The sequence below is a fragment of the Coregonus clupeaformis genome, chromosome 7 (genome assembly GCF_020615455.1).
Source record: "Coregonus clupeaformis isolate EN_2021a chromosome 7, ASM2061545v1, whole genome shotgun sequence".
Lineage (NCBI taxonomy): Eukaryota > Metazoa > Chordata > Actinopteri > Salmoniformes > Salmonidae > Coregonus > Coregonus clupeaformis.
The window spans coordinates 26,446,685-26,467,013 of record NC_059198.1 but is presented as its reverse complement, the minus strand read 5'-3'; the positions used below and the strand labels follow the sequence as shown (position 1 = coordinate 26,467,013).

The 20,329-nt window shown below is 40.8% G+C and overlaps 3 protein-coding genes across 6 annotated transcripts; 2 read left to right on the top strand and 1 right to left on the bottom strand.

Moving 5' to 3' along the window:
* The first annotated feature begins 2,639 nt into the window (after positions 1 to 2,639).
* Positions 2,640 to 8,136, top strand: LOC121550743 (lysine-specific demethylase 8). 3 transcript variants are annotated; one of them, XM_041863100.2, is made up of 8 exons: positions 2,640 to 2,702; positions 3,184 to 3,645; positions 3,859 to 4,031; positions 4,133 to 4,265; positions 4,352 to 4,399; positions 7,300 to 7,449; positions 7,580 to 7,672; positions 7,836 to 8,136. In XM_041863100.2, exons 2-8 carry the CDS (start codon positions 3,193 to 3,195, stop codon positions 7,998 to 8,000), a joined length of 1,215 nt encoding a protein of 404 aa, XP_041719034.1. In that variant the 5' UTR covers positions 2,640 to 2,702; positions 3,184 to 3,192; the 3' UTR covers positions 8,001 to 8,136. The 3 variants fall into 3 exon arrangements, with proteins under 3 accessions (XP_041719034.1, XP_041719037.1, XP_041719036.1); XM_041863103.2 differs by having other exon boundaries at positions 7,300 to 7,469; positions 7,836 to 7,972; XM_041863102.2 differs by lacking the exon at positions 2,640 to 2,702 and adding an exon at positions 2,721 to 3,071.
* Positions 8,137 to 8,659: 523 nt separating this feature from the next.
* Positions 8,660 to 16,045, bottom strand: nsmce1 (NSE1 homolog, SMC5-SMC6 complex component). The gene is made up of 8 exons (XM_041863105.2): positions 15,873 to 16,045; positions 10,833 to 10,965; positions 10,486 to 10,607; positions 10,307 to 10,384; positions 10,067 to 10,213; positions 9,845 to 9,961; positions 9,331 to 9,457; positions 8,660 to 9,130 (listed from the first exon to the last, which is right to left on the bottom strand). Exons 2-8 carry the CDS (start codon positions 10,948 to 10,950, stop codon positions 9,024 to 9,026), a joined length of 816 nt encoding a protein of 271 aa, XP_041719039.1. The 5' UTR covers positions 10,951 to 10,965; positions 15,873 to 16,045; the 3' UTR covers positions 8,660 to 9,023.
* Positions 16,046 to 16,354: 309 nt separating this feature from the next.
* On the top strand, positions 16,355 to 19,916 carry LOC121550740. Of its 2 annotated transcripts, XM_041863097.2 has the most exons (10): positions 16,355 to 16,544; positions 16,757 to 16,852; positions 16,965 to 17,091; positions 17,193 to 17,359; positions 17,488 to 17,639; positions 17,745 to 17,889; positions 17,985 to 18,078; positions 18,198 to 18,276; positions 18,395 to 18,471; positions 18,613 to 19,916. In XM_041863097.2, the coding sequence occupies exons 2-10, from the start codon at positions 16,798 to 16,800 to the stop codon at positions 19,700 to 19,702; spliced, it is 1,986 nt and encodes a 661-aa protein (XP_041719031.1). In that variant the 5' UTR covers positions 16,355 to 16,544; positions 16,757 to 16,797; the 3' UTR covers positions 19,703 to 19,916. The 2 variants fall into 2 exon arrangements, with proteins under 2 accessions (XP_041719031.1, XP_041719032.1); XM_041863098.2 differs by lacking the exons at positions 16,355 to 16,544; positions 16,757 to 16,852 and having other exon boundaries at positions 17,028 to 17,091; positions 17,218 to 17,359.
* The last annotated feature ends 413 nt before the right edge of the window (positions 19,917 to 20,329 follow it).

The window sequence follows — 20,329 nt, the reverse complement described above, 5'->3', positions numbered from 1 at the left end:
AATAACTAGGGCTTTACAATGATGGTGAAACTTGGAGAAATGTGGGGATTAAGTGGGTTAAAATCTTCCTAGAAGTGATGGGTTGAAGGAGGAACATGTCAGAATGATGCATTTTGGCACTTTAGCAAGCCTTCATTCATATAACAAATGTAATATAACATCCTTTTAAAATGCAATATTTGTGCACAATTTCTCCTTAAAATTTCAAAGGGACACAAAAGGCACTCTTTTCGTGGAACGACCATACTTACTTTTTAAAAATGTAATCATCTTCGTTCCTGTGTAGAATATAAGGCTTCCACGAGAGCCTATCTGCCTTTTTGGGGATGGTTTTCCATGACACGCCACAGTCCTTCATCTCCTTCTCCACAGTTCATTGTCAGGTATCCTATGCTTCAGAATTAGAATAGAGTTAAAAATAATGATTTCAACCTATATCATATAGTCATCAATGAAATTGCCTAAATATTCAGAGTTTTAATAATCATTAAATATTCAGAGATGCTGATGCTGTTGGATGGGGTGACAACCCGAGCACTGCGTTCTGCCACCTCAGGTCTCCTGGCCCTCCCACCCCTACTGGAGGGCAGCTCCCGCTCAGCCCAGTCCAAGCTCTTCTCTGTCCTGAAACCCTACCTCTTCAAACAGTATCTTAAATAATAATCCTCCTCCTCACCTCGACCCCCCCCCCCCCCACTCATTATTGTCAATAAATGTTACACTCACAGAGCTGCAATAGTCTCGTTTCCGGGTTTAAGGAATTACAGATGTGTGGGTCAGCTGTTTGTTCACCCGCAACTACCTGACTGTATGTGATAAAGCAAAAATCTGAAGCCCACACCTGACCCTAACCCGCAAATAAAGTCAGACATGTCTTGTTGGCTAGCTCCTCTGAACAATGTCCTACCGAGAGAGCACATTTTCTATGCCAGGCGAAATCATGCCTCATTAGCTCATTGTTATGGATGTATCCAAATAAATGTCACTAGAAAACAGCTTAAACAAATGCAGCTAATGTTGTTATTCTGTCTGCACTGTTTGACGTGACCGTAAGTTAGCCGTAGTTGGCTAGCTAGCAAGCAAGGGATAAGAACGTTGCCAGCCAGTACGGCAATGGAACATTTATAGATACAGAACAAAAAGACTGAATGACTGGGTCGCGTCTCTGGCAACCGAACCAATAGAACGAACGACCAGCCGGCTTCGGTAGCAACCCTAGATTTGTTTCAGGACTATATCTTGTGGAAGGATGAAACAGTATGAATATATTCATCAAAATAACGTTTTTAATGAACATATGTCAATCATTATTTGAATATGTTGGTAACCCGTTGTATAAAAGTGATAATGAAGTCGAGGGCCGGTTTGCCACCCCTCAACTTCGTCTCGGGCCTAACAACACCCGTGCCAATATATCCTCCAAACACCGGCTTCTCTGGCATTATCACTTAGCCTAGCCTACATCGAAAGAATGAATGGGTGGGCATATAACACCAAAGTCTAGCAAACCAAAGGTTTCGAGTTCGGATCTCAGCAGCGCGAACGTCTAGCAACCTAAAGGTTTCGAGTTCAAATCTCATCAATGCGAACGTCTAGCAACCCAAAGGTTTCAAGTTCCAATCTCAACACGGACAACTTTAGCTAAATAGCAACTTTGCAACTACTTACTACTTTTTAGCTACTTTGCAACTAGTTAGCATGTTAGCTAACCCTTCCCCTAACGTGAACGTCTAGCATCTAAAAGGTTGCGAGTTCGAATCTCATCAATGACAACTTTAGCAACTTTGCAACTAATTACTACTTTTTAGCTACTTTGCAAATTTGTAACATAAAATACGATTTTTAATTCATAACATATCAGACTAAATGGATGATGGACATTCACAAATTAATATATACCATACGTAACACATCATACTACATAGAGTGTGTCGGATTTACGTACATAATAATACGACATGTGCTCAAGCTCCCAAAAGCATGTGTCAATTGCTGTGTATTTGGCGAATGTAGGCCTACAGTTAGGCCCTAAAGTCTAAGCTTAAGCACTAACGCCAGATAAAAAATAATGGAGAAAAAAAAACGAAATGTTGGCTATAGATATGAATTGCACAAGAATGATACATCTATGGATTTTTTCATTCATTGTTTTCTCTTTATTCAACCCGCACGCGCATCACCGCCAGGGATACAGTCAAATATATGTATAACTAGCCCTTGTTCTATAGGTGATGGGAGAATCTGGGGTAGTCTACAGTACAGTATTTTCAACCTAAATTTCGTTTCCCAAAAAAAACGAATTTGGGGACTTCGCTCAGGCGTCTTTTCAGTTTTTTTTTTTAACCTGCTAAATTAAATTAGCCGATGGCAAATTACAAAATACGTAAGGAATAATAGCGTCATCTGGCGGCAGCAGGGCTACTATGTCACTAGCCTCTACTGGAGCTAGAGTCAGCACAGCTGGAGGCTAGATCAAACTGTCCCCTCTTCAGACTGGAGCAAGGGGAGCAGACATAATAGATATATTTAGCTTTTTTACGTTTTTTTTAAACGAAAAATGTGCTTCATGTGCAAAATAATGTGATATTACTGATTGCATGATCGAACCCTATCATCACGTCGACAAGGAACATAAATAATGTATTCGTTTTCTACACGGAGCTCTTTTAATGCAACACCAGCGTCTACACATTGCAACAACGGTAATTAATAGTGTTTGTGCATTATCCAAATTACTAGAGCGTTTACGATTTATTTGTCCACATGTTATAATCTCATTGTTGGGGTATTCAAGATAACACGTGCCCAGTGATGATAAGTTTGCTTGGGGGAGAGCCATACAGTATTTCATTAGATATCTAATCCATTCTAACAATATTTGGGGATAGGGGCATTTTTTTTATTGGTCTTACCGGACTCGAGGTTCAGGAGTCGCTCCCTGAAAAGCGCTGGCACTTCAAATTTAATTCAGTTACGTCATTTCGCAAGTGAGGAAGGATATGGAAAATTGTGGTTTTAATAGAAGTCTGTTGTGTATTCATTAGAGTTAACAGGTAGCGAAGGTTTTGCAGGTAGGCAGCTCCCAGCTAGCTAACTGTTTGGTTATAACATTAGTGATTTTCCCGCCAGATTGATTGTGCACTGTACCTTTGATTGGGTCTAACAGTTCTCTCTATTCCACAGCACTAGTCTATGGCTGAACTGTGGTCAGCAATCTCTGCTGCTTTGCCTGTGACAGAGGCAGAATTTCCACTTGACTTCAGTGAAAAAGTTGAGTCCAGTGTGGTGGATGTGCTGAAACGTTGCAGGCAACAGCTGTACACCGGGAGCGGTCAATGGAGGCAAAACGCTCAGATCATCTTGGACTTTTCCTGGGAGAAGCTCAACACAGGAACGTGGCGTGATGTGGACAAGGAGTGGAGGTGTGTGTATTCATATGGCTGCCTGTTCAAAGTAGCAGCCCTATGCCATGATGATGCCTCACCAGCTACAGTGCAGGAGGCCATACGGACATGTGACTTGGGCCTGCTCATGGGGGCAGCCATCATGGACAATATTTTACAAACCTTTGTAAGGATCTTGCAAAATGAAGTCATGAAGAGACACTCCAAAGAGGAGGATCATAGTGAAGGAGTTAGTGCCAAGGTGGATTTAATATCTTATACTGTTGTGGCCTATTACTTTCTAACCAGTCTGTGAGCCTGTGTCATATCCCTTTTGTTCTTTCTCATAATTTTCTTAAAGGCTAGGAGGCTTTTATATGTTGATGTCTTGCTTTGCATATTGCTTATTCTTCAAGTCAAACTGTGTGTTGATTGTTTATGCTAAAATTGTTAAATTCTCCTTTCTTCTCAACAGAAAATTAAGGTTGACTGTGTGTCAGTGCCTGTGGTCAAGCAGGCTCTGGCAGTACCAAGGATACACTGTCCGTCATTGGAGAGTTTCAAGACAGATTATTTGGATCCCCAAAAGCCAGTCATATTAGAGGGTATCATAGATCACTGGCCAGCCTTCAAAAACCACCCTTGGAGGTACCTTTTTCTTTATTTTGTGTCCTTCTCTAGTCCCTTGCCCTTACCTTCTCATAGTCCCCTTGACACCTCTGTTTATATTTTTTTATCTCTTTGCAAAGCATAGAATACCTGCAAACTGTTGCTGGTTGTCGGACTGTACCTGTTGAAGTGGGCTCAAGATATACCGATGAGGAATGGTCACAGACACTCCTTACGGTCAATGAATTCATTGATCGCTATATTGTTGTGAAAGTAAGTACTTCCTCTTGAAAGATATTCACCCAAGGATAGATGCCTTTCACTCAATGTCTAATCCCGCTCTCTCTCACTCACATTAGGACACATCAAGTTTGGGATATCTTGCTCAGCACCAGCTATTTGATCAGGTTGGTCTTTGCCCTGTCCTGTTTTTTACATAACAAATTTGGGTGAGGATGTCAGTGTTGATATATACTGAACAAAAAATATAAACGCAACATGTAAAGTGATGGTCCAATGTTTCATGAGCTGAAATAAAAGATCCCAGAAATGTTTCATATGCACAGAAAGCTTATTTCTCTCAAATTTGTTTACATTCCTGTTAGTGAGCATTTCTCCTTTGCCAAGATAATCCATCCACCTGACAGGTGTGGCATATCAAGAAGCTGATTAAACAACATGATCATTACACAGGTGCACCTTGTGCTGGGGACAATAAAGGGCCACTCTAAAATGTGCAGTTTTGTCACAACACAATGCCACAGATGTCTCAAGTTTTGAGGGAGCGTGCAATTGGCATGCTGACTGCAGGAATGTCCACCAGAGCTGTTGCCAGATAATTTAATTTATTTCTGTACTATATATATATATATATATACACACAGTTGAAGTCGGAAGTTTACATACACCTTAGCCAAATACATTTAAACTCAGTTTTTCACAATTCCTGACATTTTAATCCTAGTAAAAATTCCCTGTTTTAGGTCAGTTAGGATCACCACTTTATTTTAAGAATGTGAATTGTCAGAATAATAGTAGAGTGGTTTATTTAAGCTTTTATTTCTTTCATCACATTCCCAGTGGGTCAGAAGTTTACATACACTCAATTAGTATTTGGTAGCATTGCCATTAAATTGTTTAACTTGGGTCAAACATTTCGGGTAGCCTTCCACAAGCTTCCCACAATAAGTTGGGTGAATTTTGGCCCATTCCTCCTGACAGAGCTGGTGTAACAGGCCTCCTTGCTCGCACACGCTTTGTCAGTTCTGCCAGTTTCAGGTAGCCTTCCACAATAAGTTGAATGAATTTTGCCCATTCCTCCTGACAGAGCTGGTGTAACTGAGTCAGGTTTGTAGGCCTCCTTGCTCGCACATGCTTTTTCAGTTCTGCCCACAAATGTTGTATAGGATTGAGGTCAGGGCTTTGTGATGGCCACTCCAATACCTTGACTTTGTTGTCCTTAAGCCATTTTGCCACAACTTTGGAAGTATGCTTGGGGTCATTGTCCATTTGGAAGACCCATTTGCGACCAAGATTTAACTTCCTGACTGATGTCTTGAGATGTTTCAATATATCCACATAATTTTCCTCCTTCCTCATGATGCCATCTATTTTGTGAAGTGCACCAGTTCCTCCTGCAGCAAAGCACCCCCACAGCATGATGCTGCCACCCCCGTGCTTCACGGTTGTGATGGTGTTCTTCGGCTTGCAAGAGACCCCCTTTTTCCTCCAAACATAACGATGGTCATTATGGCCAAAAAGTTATATTTTTGTTTAATCAGACCAGAGGACATTTCTCCAAAAAGTACGATCTTTGTCCCCATGTGCAGTTGCAAACCGTAGTCTGGCTTTTTTATGGCGTTTTTGGAGCAGTGGCTTCTTCCTTGCTGAGCGGCCTTTCAGTTATGTCGATATAGGACTTGTTTTACTGTGGATATAGATACTTTTGTACCCGTTTCCTCCAACATCTTCACAATGTCCTTTGCTGTTGTTCTGGGATTGATTTGCACTTTTCGCACCAAAGTACGTTCATCTCTAGGAGACAGAACACGTCTCCTTCCTCAGCGGTATGACGGCTGCGTGGTCCCATGGTGTTTATACTTGCGTACTATTGTTTGTACAGATGAACATGGTACCTTCAGGCGTTTGGAAATTGCTCCCAAGGATGAACCAGACTTGTGGAGGTCTACACATTTTTTTCTTAGGTCTTGGCTGATTTCTTTTTATTTTCCCATGATGTCAAGCAAAGAGGCACTAAGTTTGAAGGTAGGCCTTGAAATGCATCCACAGGTACACCTCCAATTGCCTCAAATTATGTCAATTAGCCTATCAGAAGCTTCTAAAGCCATGACATAATTTTCTGGAATTTTCCAAGCTGTTTAAAGGCACAGTCAACTTAATGTATGTAAACTTCTGACCCACTGGAATTGTGATACAGTGAATTAGAAGTGAAATAATCTGTCTGTAAACAATTGTTGGAAAAATTACTTGTGTCATGCACAAAGTAGATGTCTTAACCAACTTGCCAAAACTATAGTTTGTTAGCAAGAAATGTGTGTAGTGGTTGAAGAACTAGTTTTAATGACTCCAACCTAAGTTTATGTAAACTTCTGACTTCAACTGTATATATTTTTCTAACAAGGACATATCGAGAGATGGAACATTATATTTTTTTATTTAACTTTGCAAGTCAGTTAAGAACAAATTCTTATTTACAATGGCGGCCTACCAAAAGGCAAAAGGCCTCCTGCGGGGACAGGGTCTGGGATTTAAAATAAAATAAGCCGCCTCCAACGTCGTTTTAGAGAATTTGGCAGTACGTCCAACTGGCCTCACAACCGCAGACCACGTGTAACCACGCCAGCCCAGGACCTCCACATCCGGCTTCTTCACCTGCGAGATCGTCTGAGACCAGCCACCCGGACAGCTGATGAAACTGAGGAGTATTTCTGTCTGTAATAAAGCCTTTTTGTGGGGAAAAAGGCCCACCCATGGCTGCGCCCCTGCCCAGTCATGTGAAATCCATAGATTAGGGCCTAATTTATTTATTTCAATTGTCTTATTTCCTTATATGAACTGTAACTCAGTAAAATCGTTGAAGTTGTTGCGTTTATATTTTTGTTCATTATAAGACTAAAATACAACATAAATATACATTTCAGATTGACGTTCCAAATGTATATTTTACTGTCCAATGTATTTTTGGAAATGTAGGATATAGGCTTCTATAATCCTTGCCTCCATTTTTGTATTGTATGCTTTAAATGTAATTTGTACAAGTTTTTTGTTCAATGTACTCTTCTCCAAGGTCCCCGAGCTGAAAGACGACATCCGTATCCCTGACTACTGTTGTCTTGGTGAGGGAGATGAAGATGACATCACAATCAATGCTTGGTTTGGGCCAGGAGGTACAGTGTCCCCCCTTCATCAGGATCCTCAACAGAACTTCCTGGCTCAGGTGAGTCCAACACACATCCAGTGAGTAGGATCAGACTCTCAGCAATTTGGACCCTGTCCAGATATGTGTGAAACTGTATTTTTATAACTGTATAATTTGGTGACTGCATGGTTTCCCTATTGTGTAACAGGTGGTTGGGAGAAAGTACATTCGTCTGTACTCCCCCAAGGACACTGAGAAACTCTACCCTCACCAATCACAGCTCCTACACAACACAAGTCAGGTTAGGATTCCATTTTAAATCTCCACATGCACCAGGTCTATGATTTTAACAATCTAGCGTGTAACTGATCTACCTAATCCCTAAACTGTTAGTGCTGCATACTTTGAATGGGAGAAATTAGTAAAGTGTTTTCCATTTAAACAGAAAGCTTTCTTCAATGCAGGTGGAGGTGGAGAGTCCAGACGTGGTGCAATTCCCAGAGTTTGTGAAGGCTCCCTACCTAGAGTGTGTGTTGCAGCCTGGGGAGGTCTTGTTCATCCCAGTCAAGCACTGGCATTACGTGCGTTCATTGGAGCTCAGCTTTTCTGTGAGCTTCTGGTGGTCATGACTCATGATGAGGGATCCAGATTCAGGTTGTTGCAGTGGTCTTGTAAAATGCTAGTCCTGTGCTCACGTATGTTGTGACTTAGGTCTGAATGTTGTTCTTTTTTTAAACAAACATTAACATGTCTCTCCTTTCATTGCTTCAGCCCTCTGAGCCTCCCCCACCAAATGGCTTTAAAAACACTTCATTCTATAAACAAATTCATGCTTAAGTGTCAATGATAATTCAAATAGAGATCAACATAATTTAGAAAGGAATAGTCTCAATTTACATAATTCATAACTTACAAAGGCGATTTCACATTCAAGAATTATGGGAAATCTGCTCAACTCAATTAACTTGAGTAGAGGAAACTGGCCTAATACTACGGCTGTTTTATATAATTAAAGTATCCCACCTCATGTCCATGATAAAGGAAAGCCAGTTGTGTTCATTCTGTCAACACTTGAATGTGATTCTGGCACACATTGAATGCCAAGCTACCTGCATGATTTGCGCTGGCTTTCACTCATTACAAAAATTAAATGAAGGAGCAGTTAATGTATACTTATTTCCTTCTGCATATAAAATATGGAGTTGTTACCCATTTAATTTGATAGGGTATGCTTTTTCACATTAGCATATTTAATTGTTCCCAAATTATTCCTGCAGATACTGAGAGATGAGGTAATTTCCATAATTTATTCAAATAAGGCAGTACTATTCTAATTTAACAACCTAATGAACCACAGGTACAAATTATGTAAACACAGCTTTCCATTTAAACTGCCTGAAAGAATGATTTAAGTAGTTGCCACATTTCCCAAAATTGCTCCTCTAGAAAGTAACTTAATACAATTAAGATCATCAAGTTAAGAGTGGAGCTCATGGGAGACCACAGCCGATTCAATGAAAGATGTAACTAACATTTGATATACAATTATGAAAAATATTACATTTTGAGTTATCTGTACGATAAACTGTACATTTTAATGAAGGCAAAACATTGTACTGAAAGTAATGACAGCTATACATGTATCCGTGAGATTATGACCTCCTGGTCCTCCGGGTCTGAGCTGTAGACCGAGGAGTGGGGGTGGGGTCCGTGTTCTCTTTGGCTGCTGACTGACTCTCGCTCTGAGAGGACGGAGGCTCTATTGGGAAGAGAAGTGAAAATTAAATAATATGAATGACTAGATAAGGTAGGTCAATATTTGTTTATTCTTCGTCTGAGTCAAAACTGATGAAAGTGATATGTATACACAGACCTTTATACAAACTATGATAAATTGTATAGACAGACTATCATGGTACCACTTGTGTTGCAATTCTTTGCGCAGTGTAACATTATTACCTGGGATCTCATGTGGCCAGAAGTCCTCACAGGCAGGGCATCGTGGATCAGTCCTTCCTTTGAAGTATCTGGCGACACAAGGGGTGTGGATTTTGATGCCACATGTAGGATTTTCACACATCTGGCACTGAGAGGTAAAAAGACCAGATTATTATAAAAATGAAGCATGAAACCAAATGCTTTGCCTATAAAAGCCAGGCTATATCAGTGGTGTCAATCCCATTTTAAATTCACTCAACATATTTTGAGTAGCAACTACACAATTCATGAAAATGTCATGAGAAGCATATCCAACAAAACATTGTACATGCAACATTAAACATTTATGTCTACCTTCTAGCAAGTTTGAAAAGAGAGCTGAGGATTGAGGAAAGTGAGTTTGGGAATCTAGCAAAAAGCAGATGTTACACCAATTTCAATTTAGATTCGACACGGGTCTGATTTAGCGAACAGGAGGAATACAGTTAGATGCAACTTATTTACGGTCATTTAAATGTAAGTTGTATCACTTTACCTGCAAGGCCACATTGTGACAGATATGGCAGACCTTGACCTGATCTTGGTACAACATCCGAATGTATGGCTCCATCTCCATTATACATCGAGTGGAGAGCGAGTAGTCACCATTTTTCTGAACAAAAGAAGAACACAGATTGCAAGTCGATCAGTGACAAGAAAGTGAGTGCGCACAAGTAGTAATAACTGCATGCATAGAATGTGTCTTCAGAGACTGCACCTCATTCAGCCACTTATCCTGAACAAGCCTGTTCAGGACATGTTCCGTTTCTCTTTTCTTTAGCTTCTTCGTCTGGAGGCTGTCGGCACAGTTGAGGATGTCCGTGGAAGAGGCGGTTCCATTGTCAGAGTCCACAATCAGGTCCATCTAAAAGAACATGCCAGTTATTACTGAGATTTTCAAATGTTATTTAATTCTTAAGTCTTATTGTCAGTCATTTACTAAAAACAGCATACTCACTGTTTTTCTGAATAATTCCAACTCATTGTCTGCATAATCAGTTGACATCCTGGTCACATCAGTTTCAGCCATGTTCACCTGGACAGGAGTAGATGTCAACAGGAAAAATAAGAGCAGTTCATGATGGTTCCAGTAGTCCTAAAAGAGCTTTGTGAATGAATTTGATTAGTGTCACTGACCAAAGCATGGTACTGAAGACCATCCTCCTCAGACATCCCTTTTCTGATCTGCATGAACATGGGCTGCAGCTGGGCATTGATCACCTCGATGAATTCATCCAGTTTATCATGAGCATAGTGTGCTGTATAAAAATAAGTAAATGTGAGCAAGTGGCCCTCAACAAATACATTTTGGGCCAGTTTCTCAGACCTTTATTAAGCCTAGTCCTGGACTGAAAGGCACTTTCAATAGAGAATCTCTATTGTGTCTGGAAAACCAGACCTTTGAATTTAAGGTTTTACCATACAGACACTTTGCTGACAAAGATTAAACAGTAGTTTGAAGTATGCAGCTATGCAGTTCTTACCACCGTGTGTCTCACAGCAATGCCGGTGGAGAGCCCTTGCCTTGGCACCATCAATGATCCCATTGACCATCATGGTTTGCAGGAACCTTTTATGGCTTTCTCCCAGTGGTCGAGCCATGGTGCAAGGAAAGCCCTAGAAAATAGTCAACAGCGATTTTGAATAAGCAGCATTTGAGGGGGTGAGATTCCATTGGACCCCACACGATGGGGTTGACCAAGAATTGCTAGTGCCTGGGCACACACATCGACAAGCCAATTTGCCTCTTTGCATTATATTCTGACGTTAGCTCACAGATGAAAGTGGTTAGCTACACTGAACAAAAAATATAAAACGCAACATGTAAAGTGTTGGTTTCATGAGCTGAAATTAAAGAGCCCAGAAATGTTCCATACGCACCAAGCTTATTGCTCTCAAATGTTGTGCCGAAATTTGTTTACATCCCTGTTAGTGAGCATTTCTCCTTTGCCAAGACAATCCATCCAACTGACAAGTGTGGCATATCAAGAAGCTGATTAAACCGCATGATCATTACACAGGTGTACCTTGTGCTGTGGACAATAAAAGACCACTCTAAAATGTGCAGTTTTGTCACAACACAATGCCACATATGTCTAATGTTTTGAGGAAGCATGCAATTGGCATGCTGACTGACGGAATGTCCACCTGAGCTGTTGCCAGAGAATTGAATGTTTATTTCTGTACTATAAGCCGCCTCCAACATTGTTTTAGAGAATTTGGCAGTACATCCAACCAGCCTCACAACCGCAAACCACTTGTATTGCGTTGTGTGGGGGTGAGCGGTCAACGTTGTGAACAGAGTGCTCCATGGTGGGTTATGGTATGGGCAGGAATAAGCTACTGACAACACAATTGCATTTTATCGATGGCAATTTGAATGCACAGAGATACCATGATGAGATCCTGAGGCCCATTGTCGTGCCATTTAGCCATCACATCATGTTTCAACGTAATAATGCACGGCCCCATGTAGCAAGGATCTGTACACAATTCCTGGAAGCTGGAAATGTCCCAGTTCTTCCATGGCCTGCATACTCACCAGACATGTCACCCTGTGAGCATGTTTGGGATGCTCTGGGTCGACGTCTACAACAGCGTGTTCCAGTTCCCGCCAATATCCACCAACTTCGCACAGCCATTAAAGAGGAGTGGGACAACATTCCACAGGCCACAATCAACAGCCTGATCAACTCTATGCGAAGGAGATGTGTCACGCTACATGAGGCAAATGATGGTCACACCAGATAGTGACTGGTTTATTGATCCACGCCGCTACCTTTTTTTAAAGGTATCTGTGACCAACAGATCCATATCTGTATTCCCAGTCATGTGAAATCCATAGATTAGGGCCTAATGAATTCATTTCAATTGACTGATTTCCTTATATGAACTTTAACTCAGTAAAATCTTTTAAATTGTTGCATGTTGCGTTTATATTTTTGTTCATGACAGTTATCATAATTGTTGGTTCTCTAGCTGTCAAACAGTAATGTTAGTTAGCTAGCTCGCTCAGGGTGGGCGTGTAGCTCTCCTGTAGTAATAGACAAGGTGACTCACACACACACACACACATCTCATACACACACATACTCCTGTACTCACACTGATTGTACATAAAATTAGGAACACCTTCCTAATATTGAGTTGCACGCGCCCTCCGCCCCAATATATATGCACTACCAGTCAAAAGTTTGGACACACCTACTCATTCAAGGGTTTTTCTTTATTTTTACTATGTTTTACATTGTAGAATAATAGTGAAGACATCAAAACTATGAAATAACACATATGGAATCATGTAGTAACCAAAAAAGTGATAAAACAAATGTCAGATTCTTCAAATAGCCACCCTTTGCCTTGATGACAGCTTTGCACACACTTGGCACCTACACACACACGACCAGACTCACAAACACAGCCAACGTTGCGAGAAAGGGTTAGCTGCAACTCAATATGACGACCAGAGTATGGGCGAGTGGGTGTGTCGAAAGGAAAGGAGTGGGTGTGTGTCGAAAGCACTCTGCTATAGGTTAGATGGTTTTGATTGAGCTGTGTTTTTTTCTTCTTCGTTGCTTATCACACCACGACCGTACATTTGAGCTACCGTAACGTTAGACTTTGGACTTATTTAACTGTGTCGTATTTCACTGTTTTAAACAAATAATTTTACATTTTCAGTTATAAAACTGAAGATTGTTTTTTATTAAAAGTATTGATGATGGGTGTACTGTTGCTTTATGCGTTGTATGTGTGTGCTTACTGTGACTGTCATCCTGATATTGGCTACTAGGTAGCTACTTCCAAAGCCGTTGCCGGACAGTAGTACTTGTCAAGCGGGAGCGAAGGGCACTGTGTCCCGGTGTTGTGGCTGTGTTTACTCCTCAGTAAAAGGCACATGACAGCCCACTTTTTCCCCCCCAAAAGGCACCTAAAGGACTCACAGACCATGAGAAACAAGATTCTCTGGTCTGATGAAACCAAGATTGAACTCTTTGGCCTGAATGCCAAGCGTCACGTCTGGAGGAAACCTGCCACCATCCCTACGGCGAAGTATGGTGGTGGCAGAATCATGCTGTGGGGATGTTTTTCAGCGGCAGGGACTGGGAGACTAGTCAGGCTCGAGGGAAAGATGAACAGAGCAAAGTACAGAGAGATCCTTGATGAAAACCTGCTCCAGAGCACTCAGAACCTCAGACTGGGGCCAAGGTTCACCTTCCAACAGGACAACGACCCTAAGCACACAGCCAAGACAACGCAGGAGTGGCTTCGGGACAAGTCTCAATGTCCTTGAGTGGCCCAGTCAGAGCCCAGACTTGAACCTGATCGAACATCTCTGGAGAGACCTGAAAATAGCTGTGCAGCGACGCTCCCCATACAAAATGACAGAGCTTGAGAGGATCTGCAGAAAATAATCTGAGAAACTCCCCAAATACAGGTGTGCCAAGCTTGTAGCGTCATACCCAAAAAGAATCAAGGCTGTAATCGCTGCCAAAGGTGCTTCAACAAAGTACTGAGTAAAGGGTCTGAATACTTATGTAAATGTGACGTTTCATTTTTTCGTATTTTATACATTTGCAAAAAATTCAAAAAAAAACTGTTTTTGCTTTGTCATTATGGGGTACTGTGTATAGATTGATGAGGGGGGAAAACAATTTAATCATTTTTTAGAATAAGGCTGTAACGTAACAAAACGTGGAAAACGTCAAGGGGTCTGAATACTTTCCGAATGCACTGTATGTATCAAGGTGACATCTAGATGGTTATCAATATTATTATGTATTGTGTAGGCTGCTATCAAAGATATTTATAACTAACCCAAGATAGTTCATCTGTGTCGGTTACAGTTGGAGCAAATTAAGCATAGTGGGCAGGTTAAGTAAGGAGGTGGGCAAAGCCAAGCAGAAGCTAGTGAAATCCTATTGGCACTTTATAGCATGTATTTGCATATTTCCATTAGGGAACGCCTCCTCTGTGAAGTGCGCGTGTGCACAAATTCAATTCGACCGTGCACTCCTTCTAAACAACGTACTCATATGCTGTATTCTTCACATAGCTCATTCTAATATACTGTATCTACTACTGTACATTGCATTTTGTTAGCTACACTGTTTATACACTGGATTCTCTTCATGACGCACTGCAATATATCTAATGCTGTAAATTAAATGTTTTGGTGTAAATACGCATAGATTGCATTTTGATTACGATGACCACGTTTGCATGCACACCTATATCCCGTTATTATACGGGATACTCAAGTATTCTGTTTTTGAGTTGACGCATATAAACATATCCTGTTTACACTAACCCAAAAAAGCTTGTATTGCAGTTATGACAAACCAGGATAAGATGCCTGGGATATGCTGATTTTAGACGGGATAGTGTGGCATGTAAACATCCTATCCCGTTTACTGCTGTTTTTTTAACCCTCCCGTTGTCCTAGGGTCAAAATGACCCGCCACTGTGTTGAACCAACTTTATTTAATTTTTTTATTTTTGGGATCATTTGTGAGAAGGAGGCAGTGAGAAAGTATCACTGCCTCCTTCTCACAAATGATCCAAAAAATATAAAAATTAAATAAAGTTGGTTCAACACAGTGGCGGGTCATTTGACCCTAGGACAACGGGAGGGTTAAAAGTCTGCGTAGGCTCAGTTTCACATATCATGGGTGTTGTGTGATGTTTTAATCTGATTGTCAAACAAATTGTATTTTTTCAAGAGATGCTTCAATAAATAATTTCTCCACTCCTGTTCCCGAGACAAAATTAACATTTGTTGTACCATTTTAAGAAATGCATAATTCTGCAAGAGTTCATATTATATTAAGCTACATGTGAGAGGTTATATGCCTACAGTCAGTGTCCATATATCAGTTACTATTCCATTTAATCCTTATGAATTTAAAGGAGGAATATTCTGTTTATTCATGGTTACAGGGATACTCTTGAGCGGGATATCAAAGGTGCATGTGGTCCTCTGTAGCTCAGCTGGTAGAGCACGGCGCTTGTAACGCCAAGGTAGTGGGTTCGATCCCCGGGACCACCCATACACAAAAAAATGTATGCACGCATGACTGTAAGTCGCTTTGGATAAAAGCGTCTGCTTAATGGCATAGTATTATGTAAACTGCTTATCCAGAATAAGACCGTGATATGAGCTACTATCCGGAATACTGTGCGCATGTAAACGTGGTCTGTGTTATTTGGAGTTGTTAGCTAACTGTCTGGAGATGTTATTTTTATTATTTGTGTAGTTGTTTGACATTTTTGCTGCAGTGTTAGGAGCTAGTAACACAAGCATTTCGCTGCATCCACTATACTAGCTGCTAATGTGTACGGCAACGCGACCAATACACTTTAATTTCGCTAGCCAGTTAACGTTATCCAACTAGCCAACGACAGCTAACCAACAGTGGTAACAACATGTCAGCAAATGTTCCGGCCAAAATAGACCAGCACCAGGGTATAGCAACAACAAAAAATATTTAAACAACCTTTCAAACAACAGCATCCCCACTCACCAGGCAAGTCAGTCCTTTCTCTGCTCTGTTTTGTTTAGCTGGTTCTTCTACTTCTCTCAAAAGTTAGCTAGCTAGCTTTGTTTACGCGGGTTGTGCTTGAGACTTGCGCGGGCCTACCTCTTTCTCTGTAGTGACGTTTACGGTGGTTCTGAAAAACCACATTGAAGCCAAGGTGCTACCGCCACCAAGCGGACTGGTAGAACAAAAGCGTCTCAAGCGAGAAGAGCGCTCAGGGAAAGATAGTACAGTAGCTATGGTTTAGATTGGAAACTATTGGCTCAGGGTTCCATGTGTTTATCTGCAACCGGACTTCCCGACAATAGATCAAGTTGCGAAAAGATAGCCTTTTCGAAATATTATCAAGATGTCGCTGTTGGAATTTGAAGTTGGTAATCAACCATAAAAAAAAAAAGCGTGCGTGTGATATGGTCATACAAGGAAGGGGGACGAACTTCCCATGAAAGGTGTGTCCTGTTGGAACTGTAATTTCCAGTAAGCAATGCAGAGTTGTCAACACCACAGCTCTTTCTATTCGTGTAAAGTGACACAGTATTGTCAACACTGTAGATCGTATAAAGACTGTACTTTATTATAGATTCATTATTTTATTTTGTTTGTTCTTTAAAAGAAGGAATGACTACTTCCTCAAAATTATGATCTATCATTGTGAGGGTGAGTGACTTTCTATTTGCTATATCTGTATGTAATAAAAGGGAATCTAGTGGGAAAGTTAGGTCTGTAAACAAAAGCAACAACTGTAGACCCATAAAAACCATACTGTATTGATAATCACTTACTTCTTCATATTTAGGCTAACATGTAGCCTATTGTAATGTACAGGAATTTAAACACTAACAGGAAACATTTTCTCTTTCTGATTTCAGATTGAATTATACTGTGTGGTTTACTCGAGTACTCAGCAACAATGTTTCTATTGCTTATTATATTCACAAACCTTGGGACTTTGATAGCTGATGATGGTAAGCAGTCATTTTTATATAGCCTATAAACATGTGAGTAGATTTAACCTCAGTATTTTGCCTGATCATGATTAACATTTGACAAGTTTATTTTTATTTTTATTACTTGTAGTAATGAGTGATGAAAATCTTCAATGCTTCAACGACAATTACGAAATAATGGTTTGTCATTTTACAACTGACAAGTCTAAGTGTGCTGAATACAACATGACATTGGAATTATCAGACACACAAAATAAGTAAGTTTATGATTGTTTAAGGTTTTCTATTGTTGATGTTAATCTCACCAGGAAGTCATATTCCATTTCAAAATTGCATTATTATTCGACTTATTTCCCAGGGTTTGGAATGATTGTACTTTCAAGGAAAAGGAGAGGTCCAATGGTGTTTCCAAATGTGGATGCTCTATTCATCCAATGAAACCTATTAATGGGGAGAAGTTTAATGCAACACTTTGGAATTCTGGGAAGCGCCTAAATTCCAAAGTCATCTGTATCAATAGCAGCAGTGAGTTGCATCTACATATGCAGATTGCTATTTGCAAATGAATTACTGTTATAAAGAATATTGCATGAAATTAAACCATGCTTTCATTGATTGATATGTCAAACGATCCCTATCTTTGCCCTATACAGTAAAACCCCAAACTCCCACCGTCCGAGAGGTGAAAGCAACAGAAAATGGGAATTTCCTGGTCAAATGGAAGACAAACTACCCTGATGATGCACTGATTTCTAAGTACTTGATTACTGAATTGAGCTACAGAAAGAAAGGAGAAACAGATGAGGTAAAGGAGGGTGATATGATAAAACCCTCATATTACAGCATTCCCCCATTTGCTATCACATCACAAAGACAACTTTCCCTCTACCCCTTTCCTTTGTTCCTACAGGTGTCCAAAAATGACTCAACAACTTCCCATGAAATACTTGGCAGAGACTTGGAGCCAAACACCATTTATGCTCTGAAGGTCAGAACCTATACTGACATTAGCGGCCGTTTCAGTGACTGGAGTGAAGAGTTGGAATTCACTAACCGTAAGTGATTAAAGGAGATTTATCATCCATGGGTTTTCAAACCTTAATTTCACTTTCACCTTGTAGCTCATTGTATATTCTTCTCTGCTCCACAGCTGCATCATCTCAGAAAGTGCTCCAGATTGTCATTGTTTTAAGTTGCATTACCGTTATCATCATCACAAGTGCTTTGTTTTGGTGCAGTGTTAGGTAAGTTGTCCTGACATGTCTGTAGGTGATAGTATGTCTGTTTCCACAAACATTTGTTATCATACAGCTTCATATTGGCCCTATAGGCTTTCAAATACTCCTATTTTCCCCCTCTGCAGACTCAAAACCAAGTTGTGGGATAATATTCCTAAATGTTCAAACCCAGACATTTTGTATATGGTTCCAGGAGTACCTAAGGTGAGGTTCTATCTCCAAATATTCTTTGTTTAAATAAACTGTAAACCTTCATTACTTTCCTACTGCAATTCCTTCCATTTGTGTATTTGCATTTAGTGATGTTTGTTCTCCATCACAGATATTGTCTCCTCCCAAAATACTTTTATCCTCAATCTATGTTGATTCGTCAAAAATGGACATTGAAGGAAAAACATGGTGAGCATATTGATGCAATATAAACATAGCAAAATGTAAAAGTGTCTTCATGTTCAGTCCTATTCGCGTGTGCGGTCAAGTCCTTGCAATGAAAATAAGCTTTAATTCACTGTAAATTTCCCGCTTGTCTTTTCCCTACAGGACAAACCCCTCGATAGGGGATGGGAGCAGTGGAAGAGGCCAGCAGCAAGGCAGTGGCTCAGAGCTTGACTCATCATCTTCCCTGGGCTATGCCCACACATGTTCCATGAGCCCGGAGACTAGTAATGTGCAGATCATTAGCCATCTTCAAGAGGCCCTGAGCAAAGTCTTTCCCAGCCTTGTTCCTTTGGACGGGAATCCTCAGTTATTGCACTTGGCCCCTCCTATGACAGATGATGGTACACAAATGAACTGCCCTGAGTCAAATAGAGACAGTGGTGTGTGTTCATCTGACTACAATCGTCTTCATTTCATGAGTGAGTTTGGAGGCTCTTGTGGGTCGTCTTGTTACAACAATATTACCTACTCCCACTCAGTGCCCCTCAACTTCCTTCAAGAGTTAACAACAAGCGAAACATCCTCATTTCCTACACAGCCTCTGCTCTTTTGTAACTCCTCCTACCATACTGGTGAGGCTGACGTGTTGGAAAATGGCCATCCACAGCTGTTTCTTGGTACTGGTCAGCAAGACCTTAACTTGTCCACTAACTGTGCACCCATCTTGCAAACCGACTTTTCATATCACCCTTGTGATGGCGCCAGTGATGATTCAGAGACTACCACGTCAGCAGAGGACACCAGTCTGATCTACGGCTCTAATGACAGCAATGTTACCAGTGTCATTGCTGGATATCAGAGCTTCAGTGAGGCAGTCGGTAAGTACAATGAGAGAGGGACTGATGCCTTCATGGACGTGCCACTGATGTACGATGTGAATCCATGTTACCACAGCCTGCCTGACCCTGGATGCAGCCTCCCCCCGAGTGATGGCGATTATCAGGCTTTACAGAGCCTGGGACAAAATAGCCCAGATCAGTGGGTTTCAGGGCAGAGTGCTGAACAAGACAAACTGCTGAACAAGTGTCTGGATACTGAGATCCCTCAAAGCTCCATGGGGAACATGCCTCTAAATTTCATACCCAACTCACAGGGAGGACAATGTCCGATACTTGGAAGTCCCTTTCTTGCTGCTTTCTGTTCAGACCAAGCCATGCAAATAGACAATGACAGGTCTTATCATTGTGTGTGATGATACGGTAGACGCTTTTGCACTTCACTTTGCTATTTTCTTTATCTTGGGGAATTGAGCTCATAGATGTGTTTTTTCAATATCATACAAACGGTTTGAATACCATTCTGCCATGAAAATGCTGTAGCCTCAAGTCCAGAAATGGTCCACATGTTCCATGTACAGCTTCTCTAAATAAACATTTGTGTGTGGGAAACTGCAGCAGTTAATTGTTGAAGAGACATTGTGTGGATACATAACATGTCTTGTCTTTGCCTCATCTGTCTGAGACATGTTGTTCATCATCTGGGATGGAGAAAAAAAAAAGGGATATGTACTTCAGTTGAAATATTGAGGAATAACATCTAGATTACACATCAAGGTCGTCAAACTAGTCTCCAGCCTCTAAAAGTTACTTATCTTCTAATGGCTTCCCAAAATAGTCAAATAGTCAGAAAGTTTCATTGCATCTGATGTTTGATAGGCTAAATAGTGTTAGCAGTAGAACCCTCATGCAAACATGGAGGTTGAATTTCTGAAGAAAAAAGTGGTAGGCCTACTTCCTCATTGCGCTGTTCCTTGAAACACGTACGTTGCAGCTTCCTTGGAAATACACACCCACAAAGTAGAGCCAGCCTCTGATGTCAT